Consider the following 25796-nt stretch of genomic DNA (forward strand, 5'->3'; position numbering starts at 1 on the left):
AACAGCTATCGGATCAGAGACAACACACGAAGTGACCGGGTGTAAAAAGGCCCTAACAGTGAAGGCTGCATTCAATCTGAATGTACAGTTAAGTGAGCTGCATCTTAAAATCCATCCTTAAATGCGCTGTATTCTTACACTATACAGTATGTTACTGACTTTATTACAGAGTACTTGGTTTTTTAACGAATGTGCATGTCTTTGGACCGGGGGAGGAAACCGGAGTACCCGGAGGAAACCCCCGAGGCAAGGGGAGAACATGCAAACTCCACACACACAAGGCGGAGGCGGGAATCGAACCCCCAACCCTGGAGGTGTGAGGCAAATGTGCTAACCACTAAGCCACCCCCCCACCCCACCCGCCGTCGTGTTAGATGATTAGTTAAATTATACAGTAACTCGCTGGAGGTTTATAATTTTCTGTTGAATACCAACGGTTGCGTATGTTAAACATTAACTCTAGCTTTATAAGATATGATTGATTTTTGGAATTGATTGAAGCAGGTTTTTTTAGACCAGGATTTGCAAAAGATCTTTTAGACTAGACTTGGCTTATACACTGACTCACTTCAACGATTCATTCAAAAAAGATTCGATCGTGGAGGTCATTGTGAGCGTCTCAATCAGCTCACTAATTCTGTACTCAGGGCACTGGTCAGTGAGTCAGGCAATTTAAATGCTGTCACCATCTCTCTCTCTCTCTCTCTCTCTCTCTCTCTCTCTCTCTCTCTCTCTCTCTCTCTCTTACTTTCTCTCTCTTTCTCTCAGGACATGTGTTCTTTAAAAAAAATCCTACAAAGCACTACAAAAACCAGGGTATGTTCTCTTACTGGAAATGACGTGATCTATTTTTTTCCAGATGGAAAAAAACAATCTTTGTTGTCTCTTAACTGATTACTTTCTTTTTTTTTTTTTTTTTTACTATTTTTAAACGACTCATTATTGACATTCTACGTGAAGTTTGTTTGAGTTGTTTAAACCCTTAAAAAAATCCACTAGCTATCCTGCTTAAACTACCATGACAGAAATGAGTATAATGAAGCTAGCAAATTGTATATGACGTATAAAACTTAAATATTTTAGATGTTTGGGTTTTTTTTACAGTGACTGAGATGAAATTGCGTAATGGAAATCGAGTCATCCCAATGTATAGTGAGCCAGGATCCTTACCAGTGTCCGAAATTGTGTACACGATGTACTGATTCGCTACGTAGGAATCTTTTGCTAAATGTCTGATGAACTGTGAGAATGCTGTTCGATTTTTATTGACTTAATATTCTGGTGTTAAAAATGGACTGATTCATCAGTTAGATTCATTCATTCATTTTCTACCGCTTATCCGAACTTCTCGGGTCACGGGGAGCCTGTGCCTATCTCAGGCGTCATCGGGCATCGAGGCAGGATACACCCTGGACGGAGTGCCAACCCATCACAGGGCACACACACACTTTCATTCACACACACACACACACACACACTACGGACAATTTTCCAGAGATGCCAATCAACCGGGGGAGGAAACCGGAGTACCCGGAGGAAACCCCCGAGGCACGGGGAGAACATGCAAACTCCACACACACAAGGCGGAGGCGGGAATCGAACCCCCGACCCTGGAGGTGCGAGGCGAACATAAATTAATAGCAATATAAAATAAAATGAAATAAATTGTGAAATGAGTCTTTACTGAAGTACAACCTTACAGCACAAACTATTTTTTTTTCTATTTGGAGTAAGTAAATGTGGTCCAAACTGACTTTATTTTGTAACAGATGAAGCCAGTCAGTACAATATCACTGTTATTAATGAGTCCTCCTAAAGTTATAACTCATATTTGGCTAAAGGCACAATTCATATACTCAGTATGAAAAACGCATATGACAAGATTCATAATTCAGTAGCAGGAATCCAAATAACCTTTCAATGTAACATCAAACCGTCACGTTGGACCAAACGCACGCTGAATGCATTAAGTGAAGCATCGTACGTTATAAATTCTGTTAAAATATTAGTTTTGGAAATGCAATAAGGAAGATGAAGTATTACCTTCAGACCAGTCTCGAGAATGCAACCACAGAGTGATCAAAATGTAATGATACTGCTGTGACCTGTAGTGAGAGTCGAGAGCAGGTGGAGGAACATCTGGAAAGTTGGAGGTCTGCTCTGGAAAGAAGAGGAATGAAAGTCAGTCTTAAGCCCTGTTCGGACGGGATTAGTTCTACGTGGGGACGTGGGGGGGTAAAGTAATTATTACCAGAGCTTCTCTGTGATTTTAGTCCCGTCCGAATGTGCCATCTCGGTAATCATTACGGACAACGTCAGTAAAGATTACGGCGACTTTTACCTTCTGTAAAAAGGTCCGGAAAAATGACCTCAGGTAATACTGATCCCGTCCGAATAGACCCGCTGTAAATATGTACGGTAAAATTCCGTCATTTCCCGTTTAAATGTAGTTTTTGGCGCGTTTTACAAGCATGGAGGCGCCATGTTGTCTGTTTGCGTACGTGATAACAGGAAACGACGTCATACGCACATGACGACAAGGAGGTTACCGTGGTGCGTAAAGCGAGTTACCCCTCCCACTTCTGCTAGTTTTACTGAGATGTCTTGTCCCGTTCGAATCGGCCAATTAATATTACAGACGTCCTGAGGTAAAATCGCATTACTCCACGTCCCCACGTAAAACTAATCCCGTCCGAACAGGGCTTTAGTAAGAGAGAATACATGTGTATGTATGAGAGGGAGGGAAGTAGAACAGTGAGGTTAAAGGAGGCTGAGGCCAAGAAGGTCCAGTGTGATGGGACGTGTGGAAAAGAGGTGAAGAGGCGGGTGCAGGCGGGTTGGATTGGGTGGAGAAAAGTGTCAGGAGTGTACAAGAAAGTAGTGAGAGCAGCTCTGCTGTATGTGTTAGAGACTGTAGCCGTGAGGAAAAGACATGAGGCAGAGATTGAGGTAGCAGAGATGAGGATGTTGAGGTTGAGGGTGTCCAGTATTAGGAACGAGCAAATCAGATGGACGGCTCAGGTTTTCTGTTTTGGGGACAAGGACAGAGAGACTAGATTGAGATGGTTTGGACATGTACAGAGGAGGGAGATAGTTATATTGGAAGAAGGATGTTAGAGATGGAGCTGCAGGTAAGAGGTCAAAGAAGAGATATATGGGAACTGATGATTCGCCGTGGTGACCCCTAACGCGAAAAGCCGAAAGATTTATATAATCATCATACCTCATAGTGTTTGACTGTATGTAATTATTTATATACTGCAGCATGGCTGAATGCTCGTTTCTGATTGGCCAGATCATTCTAATGCTATTCAAATTGTAAAAATTGTAAGTCTGACTTTTAAAGGGGGGGGCACGGTGGCTTAGTGGGTAGCACGTTCGCCTCACACCTCCGATTCCCGCCTCCGCCTTGTGTGTGCGGAGTTTGCATGTTCTCCCCGTGCCTCGGGGGTTTCCTCCGGGTACTCCGGTTTCCTCCCCCGGTCCAAAGACATGCATGGTAGGTTAATTGGCATCTCTGGAAAATTGTCCGTAGTGTGTGAGTGTGTGTGTGAATGGGAGTGTGTGTGTGCCCTGTGATGGGTTGGCACTCCGTCCAGGGTGTATCCTGCCTCGATGCCCGATGACGCCTGAGATAGGCACAGGCTCCCCGTGACCCGAGGAGTTCGGATAAAGCGGTAGAAAATGAATGAATGAATGAATGAATGACTTTTAAAGGAATTTAAAAGAAACATTAAATGAAATCGAATAGAAAATGAATGGAAATGAATTTGGAACAAGGAAAAATAAATTGACAAAATATCTAAAAAAAATATATATATAAAGTATATTATCATTTCTATAGTAACAACTTCTACAGAGACTTACGATATCTCTACGGAATTTAATCAACTAAAAGGCGAATTTGATTTTGAAACGATGATGCTACTTAACAAAGAAAAATGTGTATTTAATTGATTGATTTATTTCGATCGGTTTCTGTACGGAAAAGTTTGTTTAACTTTTACGGAAGGAGTCTCCGGTGTCACTGGCTTGTAAGTGCATGAGTTTTCTAGGTAACACGACGAGCTGAATGTTTCTGCATATCAGTAAGTGATATTTAATGTCAGAGGAGTTTTCGGCCATCTGACGTGTTAGATAATCGTTTTTGTGCCTGAATCACATCTCAGTGATACTGACTCAGCTCTCAGCGAAGGTGACTCAGATCTCAGTGTCTTGCCTTAGTCGGGAGGTTAACGCAGCTGTCATGTGAACACACACCGTAACACACATCAAGCCCACGCTTACATCTGTACACTTCGCGGTGCTAAAACATAGGCAGCATCTCTTCACCTGATTGTCACGCATGACATCTGACTTATCTCGTATCGCTGCCTTTTACTCGTACTGTTTTACTCTTCTGGAATAATACATTTAAAAATGTGCTTTAACTTTCCAAGCCATTATTCTAGGAATATCTTTTATTTATATCAATGTGTCTGGTGTGGTTAGTGTTAATAGGTTTGACTCACATTGCCAGGGTTTGATTCCTAGTTTTGCATTCTGTGTGTTTACATTTATGGCATTTGGCAAACACACTTATTCAGAGCAACATACATTTTATCTCCAGTTATATTATATATGTATTAACTGAGGTGTGTGTGTGTGTGTGTGTGTATGTTTGTGTATGTGTATGTATAAATGTTTGTGTGTATATGTGTGTATGTATGTTTGTGTTTGTGTGTATGTCTGTTTGTGTGTGTGCATGTTTGCATTTGTTTATGTATGTTTGTATGTGTGTGTTTGTGTGCATATGTGTGTGTATGTATGTTTGTCTGTGTGTGTGTTTGTGTGTACTGTTTGTTTGTGTGTGTTTGTATGTGTGTGTGTGTTTGTATGTTTGTGTGTTTGTGTGTATGTATGTTTGTGTGTATGTGTGTTTGTGTGTATGTATGTTTGTGTGTTTGTGTGTATGTATGTTTGTATGTGTGTGTGTGCATGTTTGTATGTGTGTATGTATGTTTGTATGTGTTTCTATGTTTGTTTGTTTGTGTGTTTGTGTATGTTTGTGTGTGTGTTTGTGTATGTTTGTGCATGTGTTTGTATGTGTGTGTTTGTGTGTATGTATGTTTGTGTGTGTTTGTATGTGTGTGTGTGCATTTTTGTATGTGTTTATGTATGTTTGTGTGTGTGTGTGTTTGTATGTGTGTGTGTGTGTATGTGTGTGTATATGTTTGTGTGTCTGTATATGTGTGTGTGTGTCTGTATATGTGTTTGTGTGTGTGTGTGTGTGTTTGTGTGTGTGTATGTTATGTATGTGTGTCTGTATGTGTGTGTGTGTGTGTGTATGTTTGTATGTGTGTCTGTATGTGTGTTTGTGTGTTTGTGTGTGTGTGTATGTGTGTGTGTGTGTGTGTGTGTGTGTGTGTGTGTGTGGAGCTTGCGAGTTCTCCCTGTGTTTTTTAGGGGGTTTCTTTTCACTACTCTAAATGAAATGTATTATTTATTGAAATTTATTATTAAATGTATTTATTATTATGTATAAAATGTTCTTTAAAGATTGCTGCACTTGTAAGCGATCAGATTAATCACCTCCTGCAGCGGATGTTGTGTTCAATCACAAAAAGCATTCGTACGCGAATATGTTGAGGCATTTCCATGATGTGTAATCGAAAGCTAAACATCGCACTTCCCGTATCACGCGGAACGAAGCGAGACTTAATGTAATGTCTTTTTAATGGGGCTGTTTAATTAGAAGATTCTGCCACTTCGGCTCATTATATTTCCTGGCAGGTAAACTCTAAGGTGTGGCAATAAGCTCCTTATCGTACACGATTTATTGCTGTTCGTTCAGCTGCCAAACGGAAGAGCTCTCAGCTAACGGAAAGGATCGTCTGAAAGATAAGCTAATGTTTCAGTTCCAGTGATATCATGATTATATTAGCTTGATTGAGTAAATGATGCTGTCTGTATTATCCAATAACTTTATCTTTATCTGATTAAAAACGAAGACGGATAAAGGATAAAGTTACGCAGACTGATATCTTTACACTGTAATACTGATGTACATACAGCATTGTGTTACTATCACACTGTTGGAAATCCCGCTAGTGGACATTAGCATAATTCGCTAAGGTTTACCGTAGGATTTGTCTTTGTCTTTACATGCGAAGTGTGTTCGATGCTGCAGATGTTTTCTGTAGCATGGCTCTCATACTGCTCCTAAATTCAGACGATTATTTATTTATTTATTGATTGATTGATTTATTGATTGATTTATCGAAACGCTCAAAGGATACTGGAAATAATGATGCTAAAAACATGATGTACGTGTTTCACACACACAAAAAATAATCACAGTATAATAGATATAATGAATGGCAAAGAATTAATATTATATTTGGAAATACACAACCCCCCCCCCCCCACACACACACACACATACAATCCCCCCCCCTATCAGATATAATGAATGGCAAAGAATTTGGAAATACACAACCCCCCCCCCACACACACACACACACACATACAATCCCCCCCCCTATCAGATATAATGAATGGCAAAGAATTAATATTATATTTGGAAATACACAAACACCCCCCCCCCACACACACACACACATACAACCCCCCCCCCTTCCTCATCAGATATAATGAATGGCAAAGAATTAATATTATATTTGGAAATACACAACACACCCCCCCCCCCCTCATCAGATATAATGAATGGCAAAGAATTAATATTATATTTGGAAATACACAAACACCCCCCCCCCCACACACACATACAAACCCCCCCCCCATTCAGATATAATGAATGGCAAAGAATTAATATTATATTTGTAAATACACAAACACCCCCCCCGACATACACACACATACAACCCCCCCCATTCAGATATAATGAATGGCAAAGAATTAATATTAAATTTGGAAATACACAAACACCCCCCCCCCCCAAAAAAAAATCCAAATTTATACCGATTCTGTGTATCGGCTGTGCTATCTCTAGTTATATATGATGCAAGATGTTTTTTTTACTCAGTACGTATTATTCACACCCTCACTTTGCGATTTTTTTCATTATAAGGTTGTCACAGAGCCGCCATCTGTAGCATCTGTCCTTGAGTCCTGCAGTCTCTTTACTCGAAAAGTCTCTCAAAGGAGGTGTTGGAGACACGCACTCTCTCACACACACACTCACACACACACACACACATACACACACTCGTACTTCCCAGGCTGTGTCTGTGTCACCATTGACTGGACCGTTCTTGCCAATCATGCACGTCTTGGCCAATTTAAGGCTGCCACATTGAGCCTTCATTTATCTGTTAAAGAGCACTGTGTCCGTTTCTGGCATCATACCAGAGACCGAGAGCGAGATAATGCATGGATGTGAGTGTGTAAGGATGTGCCATCAACGAGGGTCAAAGAGTACAATTAAACTCCCCACTCATTCAAGGGCCTGTCAGTAATTAACAATTCAAGGGCAGATTCGACAGGGTGGCAGACAGCAAACAGACCACACCAGTTTTTTGCCCTTGTGACTCTCTTTCTTGTGCCTCCAGCTACTTTTTTTTTTTTTTTTTAAAGAAATTTCAGAAATATATATATATTTTTTTTCTTCAGTCCCACACTGACAGAGATCAGACAAGGCGAGAGCTGGAGTGCTATTCTTTGTAAAAGGGTCACTAATTAACACTCATTTTGTGTTCATTTCCACCGAGAGACAGCAGCTCTCGTCGTACCCGGCGCGTTAGCGAGGTAGCGCAATTAGCGCGATAGCCGACACAACACGTTTCTAAAAATAAGCCACAACTATTACTGCTTTCAGGACTGTTTAGTGTGAAACGCTCTCGAAATCTTCTGGCGTTTAGTCTTGCGTTTCGGCTATACGTTAACGACGTCGTTCCATTTCTGTCGCTTATTTCGGTCAATTTATATAAAAGGATTATTGTCAATCCAATTTAAAAATGAGCAACTGTATCAGTACACACAAAACAGAAAAGCAATTAATCCCAATCCCACTGTTTCTGTGTAAGGAATAAAACGTGACGCAGAGTTACCGCTACCGCAGATATCCGTTGATTAAAATGTTCCTGTGTTAAAGGCGGGGTCTCCGATTTTTGAGAAATGCTTCAGAAAAGGAGTCGGGCCGAATAATAAACAGAGATCGAAACAAAAATCAAAACTAACGTGTAGCCAATGAGCAGAAAGGGGCGGGGCTTGTCAATATGTGGCGGAGAGAGTGTTCGGTGCGTGTGTGTGACGTTAGCAGAAAGCGGTTTTAACATCGACATGGAGGATAAAAATAAAGAAATAAAGAGAAGAAAGACTTACGATAAGGACAAGAAGTAGGACGTGTTAATATAGGATCAGCTTTCCAGCGCTGGAGAGAACTGAAGGAGCAGGAAGTTGGCCACATATTCACAGGTTGGAGTTTCCCGAGTCAATAACTCCTGAGCTAAACGCTGTTACTACACAAATAACACCTCTTTTCTATTGTAGTAATGTAGAGAGGCAGCTACAACCGCGTTTTGTGTAGTAACAGCGTTTAGCTCAGGAGTTATCGACTCGGGAAACTCCCACCTGTGAATATGTGGCCGACTTTACTTAAGACGCCGAGGCGCTTTTTTCCTTCTCGATAGGTGAGTAACGTTGGTTTTGCTTTGTTACACAGAACTAATATATGCCTTTGTCCTTTACATCATTATGCTTGTGTGGCATTTTTGCTTGTTTGTTTATCTACAATCGTATTGTTCTTCCCTTCAGCTATGATAAAGACACATTTCTTTCCGTTAGTCGCCTGGGTTACGTATGTACGTGTGGGCGGAGCTATCGATACAGGGGTGGGACCCATTTGGGTTAGGGGCGTGTTTGTTTTGAAGATTTTATATGTCGACATTGGCTTTCAAAAATTTTAAGAATTTAAAGAACATTAGTCTTAAGTTGTTGCCACCCTTATTTGCACCCATATTTATTATTTGTTTCATAGTCTTTGTGTTTCAGCTCCAGTTGCTGAAACCCCTAAAACTTCTCTGACCCACTGTTGCATCAGTCAGCTGTATGGTCTGGTCTTCAGCCTGACCATACAGCGATCATTTGAAGCGATCGTTTAAAGACTTCGGCAGGAAGGAATTAGTGTCGGGTCTGTGGTGAACTCGGAAATTGCTCTGACCTGTTAGTTCCTCAGGAGCTCTCGGCTGCTTAATTCCACTGGACTATAAACTGTTGAACTGTAGAAAGGACATTATTTACATAGACATTATTTCCTGTCCAGTGTCACCCAAATGAGGATGAGGTTCACTTCTGAGTCTAGTTCCTCTTAAGGTTTCTTCCTCATTTCATCTCAGGGAGCTTTTCCTCACCACCATCACCGAGATAAACGTTAGAGATAAATAGTAACTTCATGTTAAACTTTATTTTTTATTCTGTTTTGGTCCCTCTGTAAAGCTGCTTTGAGACAATGAGAATTGTTATAAGCGCCATACAAGTACACTGAATTGAAGTGAATAAAAAGTGAATTTCCAGAACAATTTCTCATCTGCAGTATTTTAACTTTTAACAGAATTTTTTTTAACGTATTTTCTCGATCTTAGCTCAAGTCCGTTGAAAATGAGACACAGGATACGATCCCAGCAGATGGAAGTTCAAGGTCTCGAGATTTTAAAATGACGAGTTTATGATCACTCGCAAGAAAACCTGGCCACTTTTATATCTGAGCTTCTGCTTTGAAATATTCTTGCTCGGTATTCGGGAGCAGCAGAGAAATGGAAATCAGCCATGACCTAGCAGCACCGTTATTGCCGAAGGGATTCACCATGTAATATGTGAACGAAACCATCATAGAGACAAGTCAAGCTTTATATTTCAACCACAAGTAAAATTTGTAAATGTGTGAGTGTGTGTGTGTGTGTGTGTGTGTGTGTGTGTGTGTGTGTGTGTGTGTGTGTGTGGCTTTTCTAATCCCGGGTTGGGATTTCAGCTAACAATATGAGTGTAGATTAAATCACATCATCCAGTGTCTTATTAGATCAGGACCTTAAGGGGGAACTGGCGTGAAAAGAGCAGAGATGAGGAGGGCAGGAGAAAGTCTGCAGCTAGACTTGGGTGAAGGTGTGTGATTATTAGCCCGAGGGGTATTAGATCATGGGTTCTGGAACTTTCTGGAGAGATTTAATTGTATAAACAAACAAACAAACAAACAAACAAATAAATAAATCCAGTGACCCTTTCAATACAATTCAGTTTAATTTTTTTAATAATACAAATGCACAAACTATACTTCTTCTTTTTCTTCTTTATCTTCTTCTACTTTCATCTTTTCCTGTCAGGGGTCACCACAGCGAATCATCAGTTTCCACCTAACTCTATCCTCATCATCCTTTTCTCTCGCACCAATTACCTTCATCTCCACTTTGTCCTTCCTCTTGACCTCTTACCTGCATCTCCATCTCCAACATCCTCTTACCAACATAACCATCTCCCTCCTCTGTACATGTCCAAACCATCTCAATCTAGTCTGTCTGTCCTTGTCCCCAAAACAGCCAACCTGATTCCGTCCCTCTGATGTCCTCGTTCCTAATCCCGTCCATCCTCGTCACTCCTAAAGAGAACCCCAACATCCTCATCTCTGCTACCACCATCTCTGCCTCATGTCTTTTCCTCATGGCTACAGTCTCTAACCCATACAGCAGAGCTGCTCTCACTACCGTCTTCTACACCTTTCCTTGGACAAACTACGATACTATAATTCGGTAAAAAACGTAATACAATGAATCTAATTTTCGGAATATTAACATTACAGTATGTAAGTGTGCACAGTGATGTTAGAATTAGGATAGATTTTATTTCTTGAATTGCTTTTAGTTCTTGAGTTTACCAAGGAGAAGAAGAAGGAAAAAAGAGTGACACCCAGAAGAAGGTGACCCCCCCCCCCGTGGTACTAAAAGCTAAACTAAAGGATGAAACAAAGGGAAGTTGTGCTGTGTCATATGAAACTTTGTGATTAGCAAGGATGGGATGCAGATTACAGCCAGCAATAATACAACTAAAATACATAGATTATACAAAGGTTGTGGTTCCACACAGTATTCTGTGAAGGTTATCATGGCTAATCTGTTTGGACTATTCAGAGTTTCCCGCAGAAATTTTGTCAGTTAAGGTGGTAGGGCTGGGCAGAGGGGCGGGGCCCGGGAGGGGCGGGGCTTCTTTGTGAGATAGACCACAGACTCTGGACGACGTTTAACAATTATTAAAAACAGGCATGTGCATCCTAGCTAGCAGGTGAAGAACTCAAACAACAAAATCACCAGCTAACTTACTTTAAATTTGCAAGAACTACAGACTAATACAATAACAGGCTTAAATAAACCCAGAACATACGTCCACTTACAGTTCTCACGGTCACGCCTTTTATCAACTAGCTAGTTATCCGTGTGGCTTATCCATTGTGGTTATCCATTTCGGCCGTGTGGCGCGCGTGCCCGCTCGCGGTGTGAAGCGCGTCCGCGCTATTCTCCGAGATGCACTTGACGGCCTTTTGTGCAGCGGAATATTTTTTTTGGACGACCTCGTTACGGCGGTAGGGTTTCCCAGCTTAGGCGGGCCGCCCGAACTCCGGGAAACCCTGCTATCTGTATTTCTATCTTTATCTGTTTAGTGCTTTAAATATCTGTATTTCTGCTTGGATTTCAAATTGTGCTGTGGGCGTGGCCTAAATTTTTTATAAACAAAATACATAAATAAATACAAAATCTCCCATGATGCTTCCAAAAAAAAAACCCCACTGGATTAAACCCAAATTTAGAAACACCATCAGCTCAATCTCTATGTGGTGTGAGTTCTTGTTCAGTTCCTCGACCTCAGTTACACTGAGTGTTTGTGGAACTGTTTTTTTAATCCCACAGTTATTATATTTGTTGGTAGCTGCTAATGATATTTCACCACACATCGTATATTGAATTCGGTGTGTTGGTTTGGTCTAACTTAAAGGTGTGGTCTGCGTTGTTTGAAAAATGCTTCAGAAAACAGAGTCGGGCTGCCAAACAAAACGAAAACAAAACTAACGTGTAGCCAATGAACAGAAAGGGGCGTGTCTTGTCAGTATGGGCGGAGAGAGTGTTCTAGCGCTGGAGAGAACTGAAAGTCTTCCGTGTGAAATGGAGACAAGCCGTTCACGGTACAACACACAGTACTACAAAAACACATTTGTATCACCATAGTATTACTCATTGTGTTCAGTTATTGATGAAAATATACCCTCGGTCAGCTGCCCCTACAGGTTCTGCCATAATACTTGTCTGGGTTATACTTGTCTGGTGTATGTGTGGGGCGGAGCTATCAAAACAGGGTTGGGACCCATTTTGGGTTTGGGGCGTGTTTGTTTTGGTGATTTCAAATATCAACATTGGCTTTCAAACAACGGAGACCCCACCTTTAAACGAGCTTAATTGAAACCAATGCAACCCGGAACAGGCAGTTACTAAGGATGAATGAATAAATAAATGCATTGTACAGAGCTGCAGCAAACATGAAAATTTCAACTCTTGGAAACTTGTCCAACTTGTCTCAACAGACGCACTGTGAACATTTCTGGGAAGGTTTAAAAAATGTATATGTATCCATTTAGAATATCTGATCAGATTAAAAAAAGAAACCCTACATATATGCAGTTTATTCCCACTAAAGGTTTCATCCCTCTGGATCAACCTTTAAAGGTTATACACACATGAACCCTCAATACAGGTAAAAAAAAAATAGCACTTAAACCATAAACCACACAAAACTGTTTCACCAAAAATTGCAGGAACCACAAAAAACTATCAGAAAGTATATAAACCTAGACACTATACATTCATTCATTTATTCATTCATTTTCTACCGCTTATCCGAACTACTCGGGTCACGGGGAGCCTGTGCCTATCTCAGGCGTCATCGGCCATCGAGGCAGGATACACCCTGGACGGAGTGCCAACCCATCGCAGGGCACACACACACTCTCTCATTCACACGGACAATTTTCCAGAGATGCCAATCAACCTACCATGCATGTCTTTGGACCAGGGGAGGAAACCGGAGTACCCGGAGGAAACCCCCGAGGCACGGGGAGAACATGCAAACTCCACACACATAAGGTGGAGGTGGAGATCGAACCCCAACCCTGGAGGTGTGTGGCAAAACGTGCTAACCACTAAGTCACCGTGCCCCCCCCCCACAACACTATACATGACATGAATTTTATATTTTAGCTATTATGAAGAACATAAGACATACAGGGTGTTATTTAAACGTTCTGTTTCATTGTTGGTGGAAACACCGAGGTGTCATAGGAAGAGATCTGAAGTGGAAGCTCATGCAGAAGCTCAAACTTTAATCAAAATAAAATGAAATTACATAATAATTGTAACCCGGTTTAATCTGTCTCTGTCTTTCCTCTATAGAACTTTGTGAAATATAAAAATGTATCTGGAACACGACCAACATTTCCAGCCTTAGACTCCAATTTGTTTAAAATGCACATGTGTGTGTGTGTGTGTGTGTGTGTGTGTGTGTGTCTAGTGCGAAAATATTGATATCCTTCAAACTCATTTACTTAATGACCCACAAAACGCATCTGCATTCTGGAACAATTGGAGGCCTTTGCAGCACACCTCAGCTTGGTGTTTGTTAAACCGAGCTCCCAGCGGAAAGGAGCCAATTATCAGTGTATTAAAAATGCAGATGCAGTAGGCAGGCTATTAAGGACATAATGAGTGATTTTTATATGGCAAAGGAGGAGAATGATGAAGAGGATGGGAATGATATATGATGCAGGTTTGATAAATGAATGTGAGTTTAAGTCTTTTAAAGAATTATGCAAGATGGTGAGGAATATCCGCACTCACAGTGAGTAACACAAACAGACCGTGGCCTAATGGTTAGAGATTCTGTCTTCTAAACCTTATGGTTGGGGGTTCAAGTCTCGTGGATCAAGAACAAGCCATGACTGAGGTGCCCTTGAGCAAGGCACCGAACCCCCCCGACTGCTCGCCTGGGCGCCGCAGCATAAATGGCTGCCCACTGCTTCGGGTGTGTGTTCACGGTGTGTGTGTGTGTGTGTGTGTGCACTTTGGATGGGTTAAATGCAGAGAACAAATTCTGAGTATGGGTCATCGTACTTAGCCGTATGTCACGTCAGATGGGGAAAGTGTCACTCTTACTATACAGTAAGTGCCCATTTTTGCTCCCCAGATAATCTTCTGTCAGTGATTTCAGCAACTGGGCAACATGCGATCAGCTGCTGAATTTACTGGACGTTGCTTTAAAGTTGCGTGGGTGCATTATTTCTCTTCAGGAAGTAGCTAAGACACTTTTGAATAACTTTACTTAGCATTAAATGATGACTAATGTGTCTTCATTGCCAGTCAATGAGTCCAGATGTCACTGCAGTCCAGTACTCCTTTGGGTCAGACTTGGCAGCCTACAGTAGTTCCTTCTTCTCTGTGGGATTGTCACTACTCCAACTACAGCAAGCTCTTCTGTCAGAAATGGAAGCCAGACTGTTTGGCTGACGTACAGCTCATCGAGAACCAGCTTCAGGGTTTCAACCTTGCATAGCAGTCTGCAATCTGTCTGCGCATCCACTTCTGTCAGCTGGCACTGTGCTTGCTCAGGTGAAGATAAGGGTAAAAGGAAAGGAATGTGTTCTCAATTCGTCAGTGAAAGTTTGCCTCTGGTCCATCACTGGAACCAATAATTTAGATGACCACCAAAAACCTACAATGGTACTCCTCCATATAAAGGAGCAGTGAACATACTCTTCCTAAAAGTTTGGAACAGGGACCGTATACAGTATAGACACTACCAGAAAACAGACAAGTAAGTTCTTTTTGAGACGATTTATTCAGTATTTGCACAATTCCATTGGCTTAATACCAAGAATCCACGATGCGCCTCATGCTCATGAACCTCATGCCAGTCATTCCCATCATCTCCCTGAAGCTGCGGTACTCTCCGGGCCTGAAGTACCACATCCTGCCTCGGTAGTGAGGATGCTCGTACATAAGCCAGTGGCCCTCCGTGACGTGGCACGAGTGGCATCCGCTAGACCAGTGGTAGCGATCCGTAATGGAGTCGCAGTCATCGGTCACGTCCATCATCTGCCCCATGAAGTTCTCCCTCTCGTACATCCTCATTCTGTATGAGCCCCTGTACTATTTAACAGAAGAGAACCGTGTGAGAATTTTTAGTTTACTAAACGTTAAGAACTTGTCATGATTCAAAGTTGATTAGCATACCATAGGGATCATGCGGCAGGACCTGATCCAGTTGTTGCCCCAGCCCCACATGCTCATGTAGTCGGCATACTCGCCCCTCCTGAGGAAATACTGGTTTCCCATGAAGTCGGGGCGATCGTACACCATCCAGCAGCCGCTCTCCACCCTGCACGAGTGGCAGCGGCTCAGGTAGGAGGACATGTCCGAACAGTCGCTGCTGCACTCATAGGAACGGCCCGTGAAGTTCCTGTCCTCGTAGAAGATAATCTGTTTTTTTGGAGTAAAACATTTTCTTTCATTCTCTTTTAATTTTTTAGCAAAGGTAGAAGCCTTTCATTGATCGAGACCTTGAACAGTCAAACAAGGTCAGATTCTACTAAATACCCATATGAAAGGTACAAAGCAGTCTAAAGCGGCCTTCACACTACACACGACAAACGGACACATTTCGCCCCCTAGTGACAGTCGCACAGAATGCGAGATATGATCGTGTAGACGTCAACATGGGAGAGAAGCTAATTCTCGCGGTCTCGGAAAACCCATTATTAGACGATCGTGACAACCGAAAATAACCACGAAAATCTTCTCCATTGGCGCAACTCTTGCACTAAACGGTGATCCTCACCGAGACCTTTTTCTCAGAGTCAGGTAGTATCTTGTCCACACTTATTCGCAGTGTTTCTTTTGCGTCTCCGGTAAAGGAGCTTGTATTCTCCCGCCATTTATCATGGTGAATGAAGGTATTAATTATTAAAGGAGTAAATACAAACAATCGATACAACAATAAATCCAGAAAGGTCGCGGATAATTTTCGAGGAGACATGGACACAGCGTTAAAAATAATATAATACAATATAAATATGAATCATTTATTTATTTATTTTTTTTTTTAATCAATAACAATGAATTTAAAACAAAAATGATTTTTTAAAAAAACAAAAATAAGTTTTTGATAAAGTTTAAAAATGACTAACGTTTATATTAATACTTTTTAATAATTCTTATCACCTCGCGCACACGAACCTGATTGGACAACATATGAATACATCGCATCCGGTCGGCATATCGGATGCGGTGTAGTCGCACAAGTTCAAATTTTTTAACGGATCCGAAAATTACGGATCCGCAGATGGTCGGCGCCTCACGTAGCGACTTTGCGACTCTCCACAGGAAACGGACGACTTCCGATTTATCGGCCGTCGTTTGTCGTTTGCGGTGTGAAGGCCGCTTAAGAGTACCCTGGCCAGAATAGGGCTACTGGAGCCAGGCCTGTGTTTCATATTCTTAAGTGAGCATCTGATAACTAGACCACTGACATAACCTTGTCGAACTCAGTCTGGGCTAATCAACCTGCAACATTACAGGTGGGGGTCAGTTACAATGCCATTCTGCTTGGCATTGAGATGGAGTTGACCTTGTGATGGAAACTCGCTGGAGCAATTTTCGATGTTCTATCACATGATACGTGATCCTCCTGATACTACGCTGAAATACTAAAAAGACTAAAATCATCTTCAGAATTTTGCTACTCTCAGGTGCGTAGAACCTGGAAATCTGTCAAAGTCTATATTTATTTATCTTTAACATGGATCGATTTTGGCCCAAATGATAAATCTTTCATTAAAACTCTGGTACTCACTCTGGCCATGGTGAGGTTCTTAGTCACAGCGGTGGATTTAGTAGATGGAGCAGTTTCCAGTTGGTGAACTGACACTGTGCCACATTTAACCCCTGAATTTATATCTAACCAGAACAATACAATGTGCACCCCTCTATTGTGAAATGTCCTGAGCAAGCAAGCGCCAAAGTGCTTTCGGTCCATTTCCATGTGCCTGGGTTCTCGATAAGACTTCACAATGGGACTGATTGGTGACACAAAGCAGCTGAAATCCATTCTTTATATAACGTTCGTATGGCCGTTATGCAAACTCTACGCGACTCATGCACATAATCGGCTTGTTAGCTTTAATATTATTACTTTTAGCGTTGGAATTTTTTTGGTCTGTTGATCGCCACAAGAGACATATACAATTAATTTCCTTATTTACAGGATGCTGAGCGCTAGAGGCAGCAATTACTAATGACTGCATTGTGCAGGGTTCATAGGTTCATCAGAGGATTCTGGTTTCTTTCTGTATTTAATAAGCATTGATATATAGAGGAAGATATAAATAAAAATACATTTGAACAAAAACTTTTATATGAACAATGTCTATCTATCTATCTATCTATCTGTCTGTCTGTCTGTCTGTCTATCTATCTATCTATCTATCTATCTATCTATCTATCTATCTCTCTCTCTCTCTCTCTCTCTATCTATCTATCTATCTATCTATCTATCTATCTATCTATCTATCTATCTATCTCATTCTCTTTCTCTATCTATCTATCTATCTATCTATCTATCTATCTATCTATCTATCTATCTATCTATCTATCTATCTATCTATCTGTCTGTCTGTCTGTCTGTCTGTCTGTCTGTCTATCATTCTCTCTCTCTCTCTCTCTCTCTCTCTCTCTCTATCTATCTATCTATCTATCTATCTATCTATCTATCATTCTCTCTCTCTCTATCTATCTATCTATCTATCTATCTATCTATCTATCTATCTATCTATCTATCTATCTCATTCTCTTTCTTTCTTTATCTATCTATCTATCTATCTATCTATCTATCTATCTATCTATCTATCTATCTATCTATCTATCTATCTATCTGTCTGTCTGTCTGTCTGTCTGTCTGTCTGTCTGTCATTCTCTCTCTCTCTCTCTCTCTCTCTATCTATCTATCTATCTATCTATCTATCTATCTATCTATCTATCTATCTATCTATCTATCTATCTATCTATCTATCTCATTCTCTATCTATCTATCTATCTATCTATCTATCTATCTATCTATCTATCTATCTATCTATCTATCTATCTGTCTGTCTGTCTGTCTGTCTGTCTGTCTGTCTGTCTGTCTGTCTGTCTATCTATCTATCTATCTATCTATCTATCTATCTATCTATCTATCTCATTCTCTATCTATCTATCTATCTATCTATCTATCTATCTATCTATCTATCTATCTATCTATCTATCTATCTATCTATCTATCTGTCTGTCTGTCTGTCTGTCTGTCTGTCTGTCATTCTCTCTCTCTCTCTCTCTCTCTCTCTCTCTCTATCTATCTATCTATCTATCTATCTATCTATCTATCTATCTATCTATCTGTCTGTCTGTCTGTCTGTCTCTCATTCTCTCTCTCTATCTCATTCTCTATCTATCTATCTATCTATCTATCTATCTATCTATCTATCTATCTATCTATCTATCTATCTATCTGTCTGTCTGTCTGTCTGTCTGTCTGTCTGTCTGTCTGTCTCTCATTCTATCTCTCATTCTCTCTCTCTCTCTATCTCATTCTCTATCTCATTATCTATCTATCTATCTATCTATCTATCTATCTATCTGTCTGTCTGTCTGTCTGTCTGTCTGTCTGTCTGTCTGTCTGTCTGTCTGTCTGTCTGTCTGTCTGTCTGTCTCTCATTCTCTCTCTCTCTCTCTCTCTCTCTCTCTCTCTCTCTCTATCTATCTCTCTATCTCTCTCTCTATCTCATTATCTATCTATCTATCTATCTATCTATCTATCTATCTATCTATCTATCTGTCTGTCTGTCTGTCTGTCTGTCTGTCTGTCTGTCTGTCTGTCTGTCTGTCTGTCAGTCTGTCTGTCTGTCGCTCATTCTCTCTCTCTCTCTCTCTCTCTCTCTCTCTATCTATCTCTCTATCTCTCTCTCTATCTCATTATCTATCTATCTATCTATCTATCTATCTATCTGTCTGTCTGTCTGTCTGTCTGTCTGTCTGTCTGTCTGTCTGTCTGTCTGTCTGTCTGTCTGTCTCTATCTATCTATCTATCTATCTATCTATCTATCTATCTATCTATCTGTCTGTCTGTCTGTCTGTCTGTCTGTCTGTCTGTCTGTCTGTCTGTCTGTCTGTCTAATATCACTTTGGCAGTCCTTATTAATTAGTATCTCATGACTGATACATTTGAGGAATTAACTTTTATTGCTTGATTTATAAACTTTTATCTGAACTGAAAGAGTCGAGTCTTTTTGCATGGCTTCTTAAATTAACCATTTTTGGAAAAAAAAATGTAATTCTTATTATTTTCGTCGTGAAATCTTTAACCGCTAAAACATCGTTTTGTAAACCTGACTGCTCGTCCTGTACTGCAGTTACATACAGTAAACATCACTAGAGCAAGCTTTTCTAACGGAAACACTGACCGAGCTTAGAGACAGCAACGAATTGTTAATGTCCCGCAAGTTTAGGAAAGATATTCATTTATGTGTGTAGGTGAAGTGTTGGAATTCTTCTTGCTAGCTATTTTAAGATCTAATGAATAAGAAGGTCAGAGACTAAGTGTCCTCATTGCTAAATTAAGCTACTCCTTGGAATCTGAATATAACGTTCGATTCGATTCGATTTTATTCGTTTGGCGATTTTTTTAACAGCTAAAAACAAACCGGATGTAATGGTGGCAAGGAAACATCGGAAATGTTGAAGTATCTTTATGTTGAAAAGCTTGAATTAGTCCAGGAATAGAAATGACTCTCCATATTAGATTTTTATGATTTTATTAGAAGGCTTTTTATCTCTTAATGCATGTAAATATTCGGGGAGCACGGTGGCTTAGTGGTTAGCACGTTCGCCTCACACCTCCAGGGTCGGGGGTTCGATTCCCGCCTCCGCCTCGTGTGTGTGGAGTTCGCATGTTCTCCCCGTGCCTCGGGGGTTTCCTCCGGGTACTCCGGTTTCCTCCCCCGGTCCAAAGACATGCATGGTAGGTTGATTGGCATCTCTGGGAAAATTGTCCGTAGTGTGTGAGTGTGTGTGTGAATGAGTGTGTGTGTGTGCCCTGTGATGGGTTGGCACTCCGTCCAGGGTGTATCCTGCCTCGATGCCCGATGACGCCTGAGATAGGCACAGGCTCCCCGTGACCCGAGAAGTTCGGATAAGCGGTAAAAAATGAATGAATGAATGAATGTAAATATCCAAACTTCTGAGTCTGAGTATAACAGATCACAAAGTCAGTCTTCACTACAATTGTATAATAAGCAGGTCTTTTCTTCATATTTACTGGAGGCAAGTAATTAAAGTACAATTTTCACGATAGTACCTGGATAGATTTATTCATTGATTTGTTTGTGTATATTTCCTTTAAATAAAAAAAGACACCTTCTACCCAAACCACTAAGAACGATTAGCTTTTCTAATGACTCGGCTAGAGTTTTTGCCGAAGGAAATGAAGGTGTTTACAATTACTTTCCTTAAGGTTCCTTAATTCATTATCCCCGTACGTCTGGATCCGTCTACGTCTGCAGGTTTTATGGTGGCGTTTAACGAAGCAAAATTTGCTCCTAGTTATTAAATTTCGTTTATATGGATGCAAGGAGTGGCCGGGTTTTGGTTTGACTTCAAGTTATGTAATGTATAAAACTGTGTACAGTACATGACGTATGAAGTGCTGATGCGGCTTGTACTAAAAAAAAATAATGATTAAAGGTGGTTGGACAATTTCACCTCTTAGTTACTTGACATTTCTAAGCTAGGACTATTATATACTGTAGGTGGTGGTTCTAAGATGGTAAAAGTCCCTGTTATATAGATTTCTAAAGGTGGTCTATGGTCCAGGGCAACCCAGAAGCAGCCTTCCATCGCTTCCATAGCCTTTCTTCATTCATATACAAAAGACAGACCAGTAATGTTTTAAGCCGATTTATTCAGTATTTGCACGATTCCATTGGTTTAATACCAAGAATCCACGATGCGCCTCATGCTCATGAACCTCATGCCAGTCATTCCCATCATCTCCCTGAAACTGCGGTACTCTCCGGGCCTGAAGTACCACATCCTGCCTCGGAAGTGAGGATGCTCGTACATAAGCCAGTGGCCCTCCGTGACGTGGCACGAGTGGCATCCGCTAGACCAGTGGTAGCGATCCGTGATGGAGTCGCAGTCATCGGTCACCTCCATCATCTGCCCCATGAAGTTCTCCCTCTCGTACATCCTCATTCTGTACGAGCCCCTGTACTATTTAACGCAAGAGAACCGTGTGAGAATTTTTAGTTTACTAAACGTTAAGAACTTGTCATGATTCAAAGTTGATTAGCATACCATAGGGATCATGCGGCAGGACCTGATCCAGTTGTTGCCCCAGCCCCACATGCTCATGTAGTCGGCATACTCGCCCCTCCTGAGGAAATACTGGTTTCCCATGAAATCGGGGCGATCGTACACCATCCAGCAGCCGCTCTCCACCCTGCACGAGTGGCAGCGGCTCAGGTAGGAGGACATGTCCGAACAGTCGCTGCTGCACTCATAGGAGCGGCCCGTGAAGTTCCTGTCCTCGTAGAAGATAATCTGTTCAGACAGAACCAACGCATTTCAGGTATTTAGCATTTAGTTCAAACAAGCTGTAGCATTTCAATAGCATAAATAATCACATCTAAAACATACAAAGCTCAAGATAATATAAATCATCCTATTTCATAACTCACCCTGGCCATGTCGATGAGTTTGTAGTCGGAGCAGGATTGATACTCTGCAACCTTTAGCACATGAATTTATACAGAACCAGAACAAAAAAATGGTTAGCGTCTATTGTGAAGAATCCTGAGCAAGCAACAATGCATGTGGTTTACAGTGGAGGTCACTGGATAACTGAAGGGCTTTTGTTGGAATCAAATATCTAGAAGATTAACCCATGACGTGCATAACGAACACAATGACCTGCTCTGACTGACGCGCTTGTCTTTTTTTTTATTTGAAATCATTACAAATATAGTGGCTTTCTTTTTTTTTTTTTTTAAAGGAACCTTCCATGCTAATGCTTTTAACAGTCTTACCTAAAGCTATTCCTTTTTTTTCTATGTACAATTGCAAAGTTCATTATTTCTTTGTAAATTATTTCCCTCTAAATTTAATTTTGTTCCCGTATTAATATATGCACTTATACCACAGACACCAGTTTTATTAGTCTGGTTATTAATTCATATCTGAGTATCACTAAAAAAAACCACCAGGCTACAGGGACTGAAGTTCATCCATTCATTCATTTCCTACCGCTTATCCGAACTTCTCGGGTCACGGGGAGCCTGTGCGTATCTCAGGCGTCATCGGGCATCGAGGCAGGATACACCCTGGACGGAGTGCCAACCCATCACAGGGCACACACACACTCTCATTCACTCACACACTCACACACTACGGACAATTTTCCAGAGATGCCAATCAACCTACCATGCATGTCTTTGGACCGGGGGAGGAAACCGGAGTACCCGGAGGAAACCCCCGAGGCACGGGGAGAACATGCAAACTCCACACACACGAGGCGGAGACGGGAATCGAACCCCCAACTCAAGAGGTGTGAGGCGAACGTTCTAACCACTAAGCCACCGTGCACCCTGGGACTGAAGTCTAATGAAATGATGATATCAGTTTGGCGTTCCTCCTGCGATGTTTGTATTTTATTATATGCTTCGTTATCCAGTTATATACCACAAAGACGTCACAACATTCGACAAGCATAGTACGGATATTATAAACGCTAAAAAAATAGCATAGACTTTCTGGGCAGTGTGTCCAATTTACGAGACGCGATTAGGACACGTGTCTTGATTTGGATTAAAGTCTTTGCAAGATTTATTGGCATGAAGCATGTCGTTGTCGAGAGAATGCGCTATAGAATTACAGAGGTGTTTAAAAAAAGTTAACAAACAATGGCAAGGCATGTGATTTAAACACCTTATTAATTTTCCTGGACACCCTATTGTTTAATACCCCTTTGTCTTGATTCACACCATTGATGGGCAGTATTTAAGATTAAACCGGTAATGAAATCAAGTCTCCTTGGAACCTATTATTCGCAGCAAAGGCAATGGCTACCAATGGGGAATTTCTATGTGGTGAATGGGAGCATGACAGAAGAAGCCCAGAATGATACAGCACTCCTGGAGCTGTAAGAGCTAGGGGCCTTGCTCAGGGGCCCAAAATGGCAGCTTGGCCACACATAAGCTTGAACCCTGATCAACAACCCATAGCCTAAACCACTTGAGCAACCACTGCCCCTGATGGACATGTCTCTCTGTTCACCTGTTGTGTTTTTCCTGATAAAAGTTAGTCAGTTACTCTTCAGGTCCATCCTACTGTCTCACACACACACACACACACACACACACACACACACACACACACACACACACACACACACACACACACACACACACACACACACACACACACACACACACACACACACACACACACACACACACACACACACACACACACACTCACTCACGCAGTGCATGAAGGTGACTATATACACGGAATTGCAGAATGAATGAGCTTTTCTTTTATTTCAAAAGGCATTACATGAATATGGCGAATGAATTCAATCGACAAGATTCAGAACCAGACATAATCAGGGTTTTTTGTTCGAATCCAAGCTGCTCCGAGCTCTCAGGCAGTGAATAACAAAACCTAAGCATGATTTGTTTCTGTTCTGTTTCTCGTAGGTGGAAGAGATACGTGGCTACATCGACTCGCTGGCTGAGAAGGTAGAAGAGGTGAAGCGGAAACACAGCGCCATCCTTGCCTCACCAAATCCGGATGAAAGTAAGATGCTACTTAACGACGCTTTATGAGCATGTTAATGATCAGAGTTGTTGGGTTTAATCCCCAGCACTTCTAGCCCTCAATGCTTCAGGTGTGATGGGGTCCAATGTTGGGATCTGCATTCATTCATTCATTCATTCATTCATTCATTCATTCATTTTCTATCGCTTATCCGAACTACCTCGGGTCACGGGGAGCATGTGCCTATCTCAGGCGTCATCGGGCATCGAGGCAGGATACACCCTGGACGGAGTACCAACCCATCACAGGGCACACACACACACACTCTCATTCACTCACACACACTACGGACAATTTTCCAGAGATGCCAATCAACCTACCATGCATGTCTTTGGACCGGGGAGGAAACCGGAGTACCCGGAGGAAACCCCCGAGGCACGCGGAGAACATGCAAACTCCACACACACAAGGTGGAGGTGGGAATCGAACCCCCAACCCTGGAGGTTTGAGGCGAACGTTCTAACCACTAAGTCACCGTGCCACCCTTAAGTTTAGATCATAATAATCATAATCAAACTTGGATTACGATGTTGCAGTACACCTATCGAGAGAGAGAAAGAATTCATCGGTTAATTCTCATTCTGTGGACTTTATTATTTTTTTCTTGTAGTCTGCGGTCTCAATGTCGGCTTTTCAGTCACACACTGTTATTATGCTACATTGGCGTATCTTACTACGGCTCATCTAATTTTCCAGCAGCCTCCATGAGTCAGAGACATACAGTAGAAACATTACAGCTAAGCTCTCTCTCTGGTTTGTGATGTTTTGACTGATCTGGTTATAGACATCCCACGCGGGCGGGCGGTGCCAACCTCACACAAACTCCTGCCCACATGCTCTATCGATGAACTCTTTGACTCTCCCACGCCACACATGCAGTCTCGCTTTGTGCACTCTGGATGTGTATAAGGGATTTACAGGTCACCGTTTTCTGCTCTATGAGAGCAGGACCAGAGTTTAGAAATGTCAGTGTAATTAACTGTCTGCAGACGGAATTCATTACACAGCACTGGCTTTGTGGCACCATCGTGAACGAGTAATAAACAGCCTTTCATTTTCATTTTCATTTGTTTCAGTAAATGATTTTTAATTTTTTTTTTACTATCACGCCAATAAGTGAGTGACTGAAATCGAAGGAGAAAAAAAAAAAAGATCAACAATGACGGTAACTCTTTATATCACGTCATTTTTAAATTCTCAAATCTGATTGGTCAGAAGGTGTGGATTCATTTTCTATACCAAAAGCAAATCCCGCGTTTTTCTTCCCACGCTAGTTCTAGCACGTTATCATTAGTATTAATAACTAGTACAGGCTTTTATTTAATGAAAAAAATAAGAAAAATATAAGGAGACCACTGTTGAACGTTAAAGGCGGGGTCTCCGATGTTTGAGAAATGCGTCAGAAAACTGAGTCGGGCCGAATAACAAACAGAGATCAGAACAAAAATCAAAACAAACGTGTAGCCGATGAGCAGAAAGGGGCGGGGCTTGTCAATATATGGAGGAGAGAGTGTTCAGTGCGCATTTGTGACGTTAGCAGAAAGCGGTTTTAACATCGACATGGAGGATAAAAACAAAGAAAGAAAGAGAAGAAAGACTTACGATAAGGCAAGAAGTAGGACGTGTTAATATAGGATCAGCTTTCCAGCGCTGGAGAGAACTGAAGGAGCAGGAAGTTGGCCACATATTCACAGGTTGGAGTTTCCCGAGTCAATAACTCCCGAGCTAAACGCTGTTACTACACAAATAACACCTCTTTTCTATCGTAGTAATGTAGAGAGGCAGCTACAACCGCGTTTTGTGTAGTAACAGCATTTAGCTCAGGAGTTATTGACTCGGGAAAGTGAAATTTTCCCCCAACCC

At 41.5% G+C, this 25796-nt stretch overlaps 3 protein-coding genes across 6 annotated transcripts in view; 1 reads left to right on the forward strand and 2 right to left on the reverse strand.

Moving 5' to 3' along the window:
* Positions 1-25796, forward strand: part of LOC113640316 (syntaxin 1A (brain)) — a 119294-nt gene that overhangs the window by 19623 nt on the left and 73875 nt on the right. For all 4 annotated transcript variants that reach the window (XM_047806398.1, XM_047806397.1, XM_047806399.1 and 1 more), the window contains exon 3: positions 23813-23912. In XM_047806398.1, coding sequence (XP_047662354.1) covers positions 23813-23912 — 100 coding nt within the window. The remainder of the gene's footprint in view (positions 1-23812; positions 23913-25796) is intronic.
* LOC113640364 (gamma-crystallin M2-like) lies at positions 14627-17081 on the reverse strand. The gene is made up of 3 exons (XM_047806400.1): positions 16879-17081; positions 15261-15506; positions 14627-15176 (listed from the first exon to the last, which is right to left on the reverse strand). The coding sequence occupies exons 1-3, from the start codon at positions 17065-17067 to the stop codon at positions 14892-14894; spliced, it is 720 nt and encodes a 239-aa protein (XP_047662356.1). The 5' UTR covers positions 17068-17081; the 3' UTR covers positions 14627-14891.
* On the reverse strand, positions 21024-22246 carry LOC113640315 (gamma-crystallin M2-like). The gene is made up of 3 exons (XM_027142747.2): positions 21794-22246; positions 21411-21656; positions 21024-21326 (listed from the first exon to the last, which is right to left on the reverse strand). The coding sequence occupies exons 1-3, from the start codon at positions 21800-21802 to the stop codon at positions 21042-21044; spliced, it is 540 nt and encodes a 179-aa protein (XP_026998548.2). The 5' UTR covers positions 21803-22246; the 3' UTR covers positions 21024-21041.

This window comes from Tachysurus fulvidraco, chromosome 22 (assembly GCF_022655615.1).
Source record: "Tachysurus fulvidraco isolate hzauxx_2018 chromosome 22, HZAU_PFXX_2.0, whole genome shotgun sequence".
Taxonomy (NCBI): Eukaryota; Metazoa; Chordata; class Actinopteri; order Siluriformes; family Bagridae; genus Tachysurus; species Tachysurus fulvidraco.

Coding starts and splice junctions, on each gene's coding strand:
- LOC113640315 (XM_027142747.2), bottom strand. Junction 21,327..21,410: donor CCTGCCGCATGATCCCTATG/GTATGCTAATCA, acceptor TGCGTTAAATAG/TACAGGGGCTCGTACAGAAT.
- LOC113640364 (XM_047806400.1), bottom strand. CDS start 17,067: ATGGAAATGGACCGAAAGCACTTTGGCGCTTGCTTGCTCAGGACATTT. Junction 15,507..16,878: donor AGAACCTCACCATGGCCAGA/GTGAGTACCAGA, acceptor CCAAAAAAACAG/ATTATCTTCTACGAGGACAG. Junction 15,177..15,260: donor CCTGCCGCATGATCCCTATG/GTATGCTAATCA, acceptor TCTGTTAAATAG/TACAGGGGCTCATACAGAAT.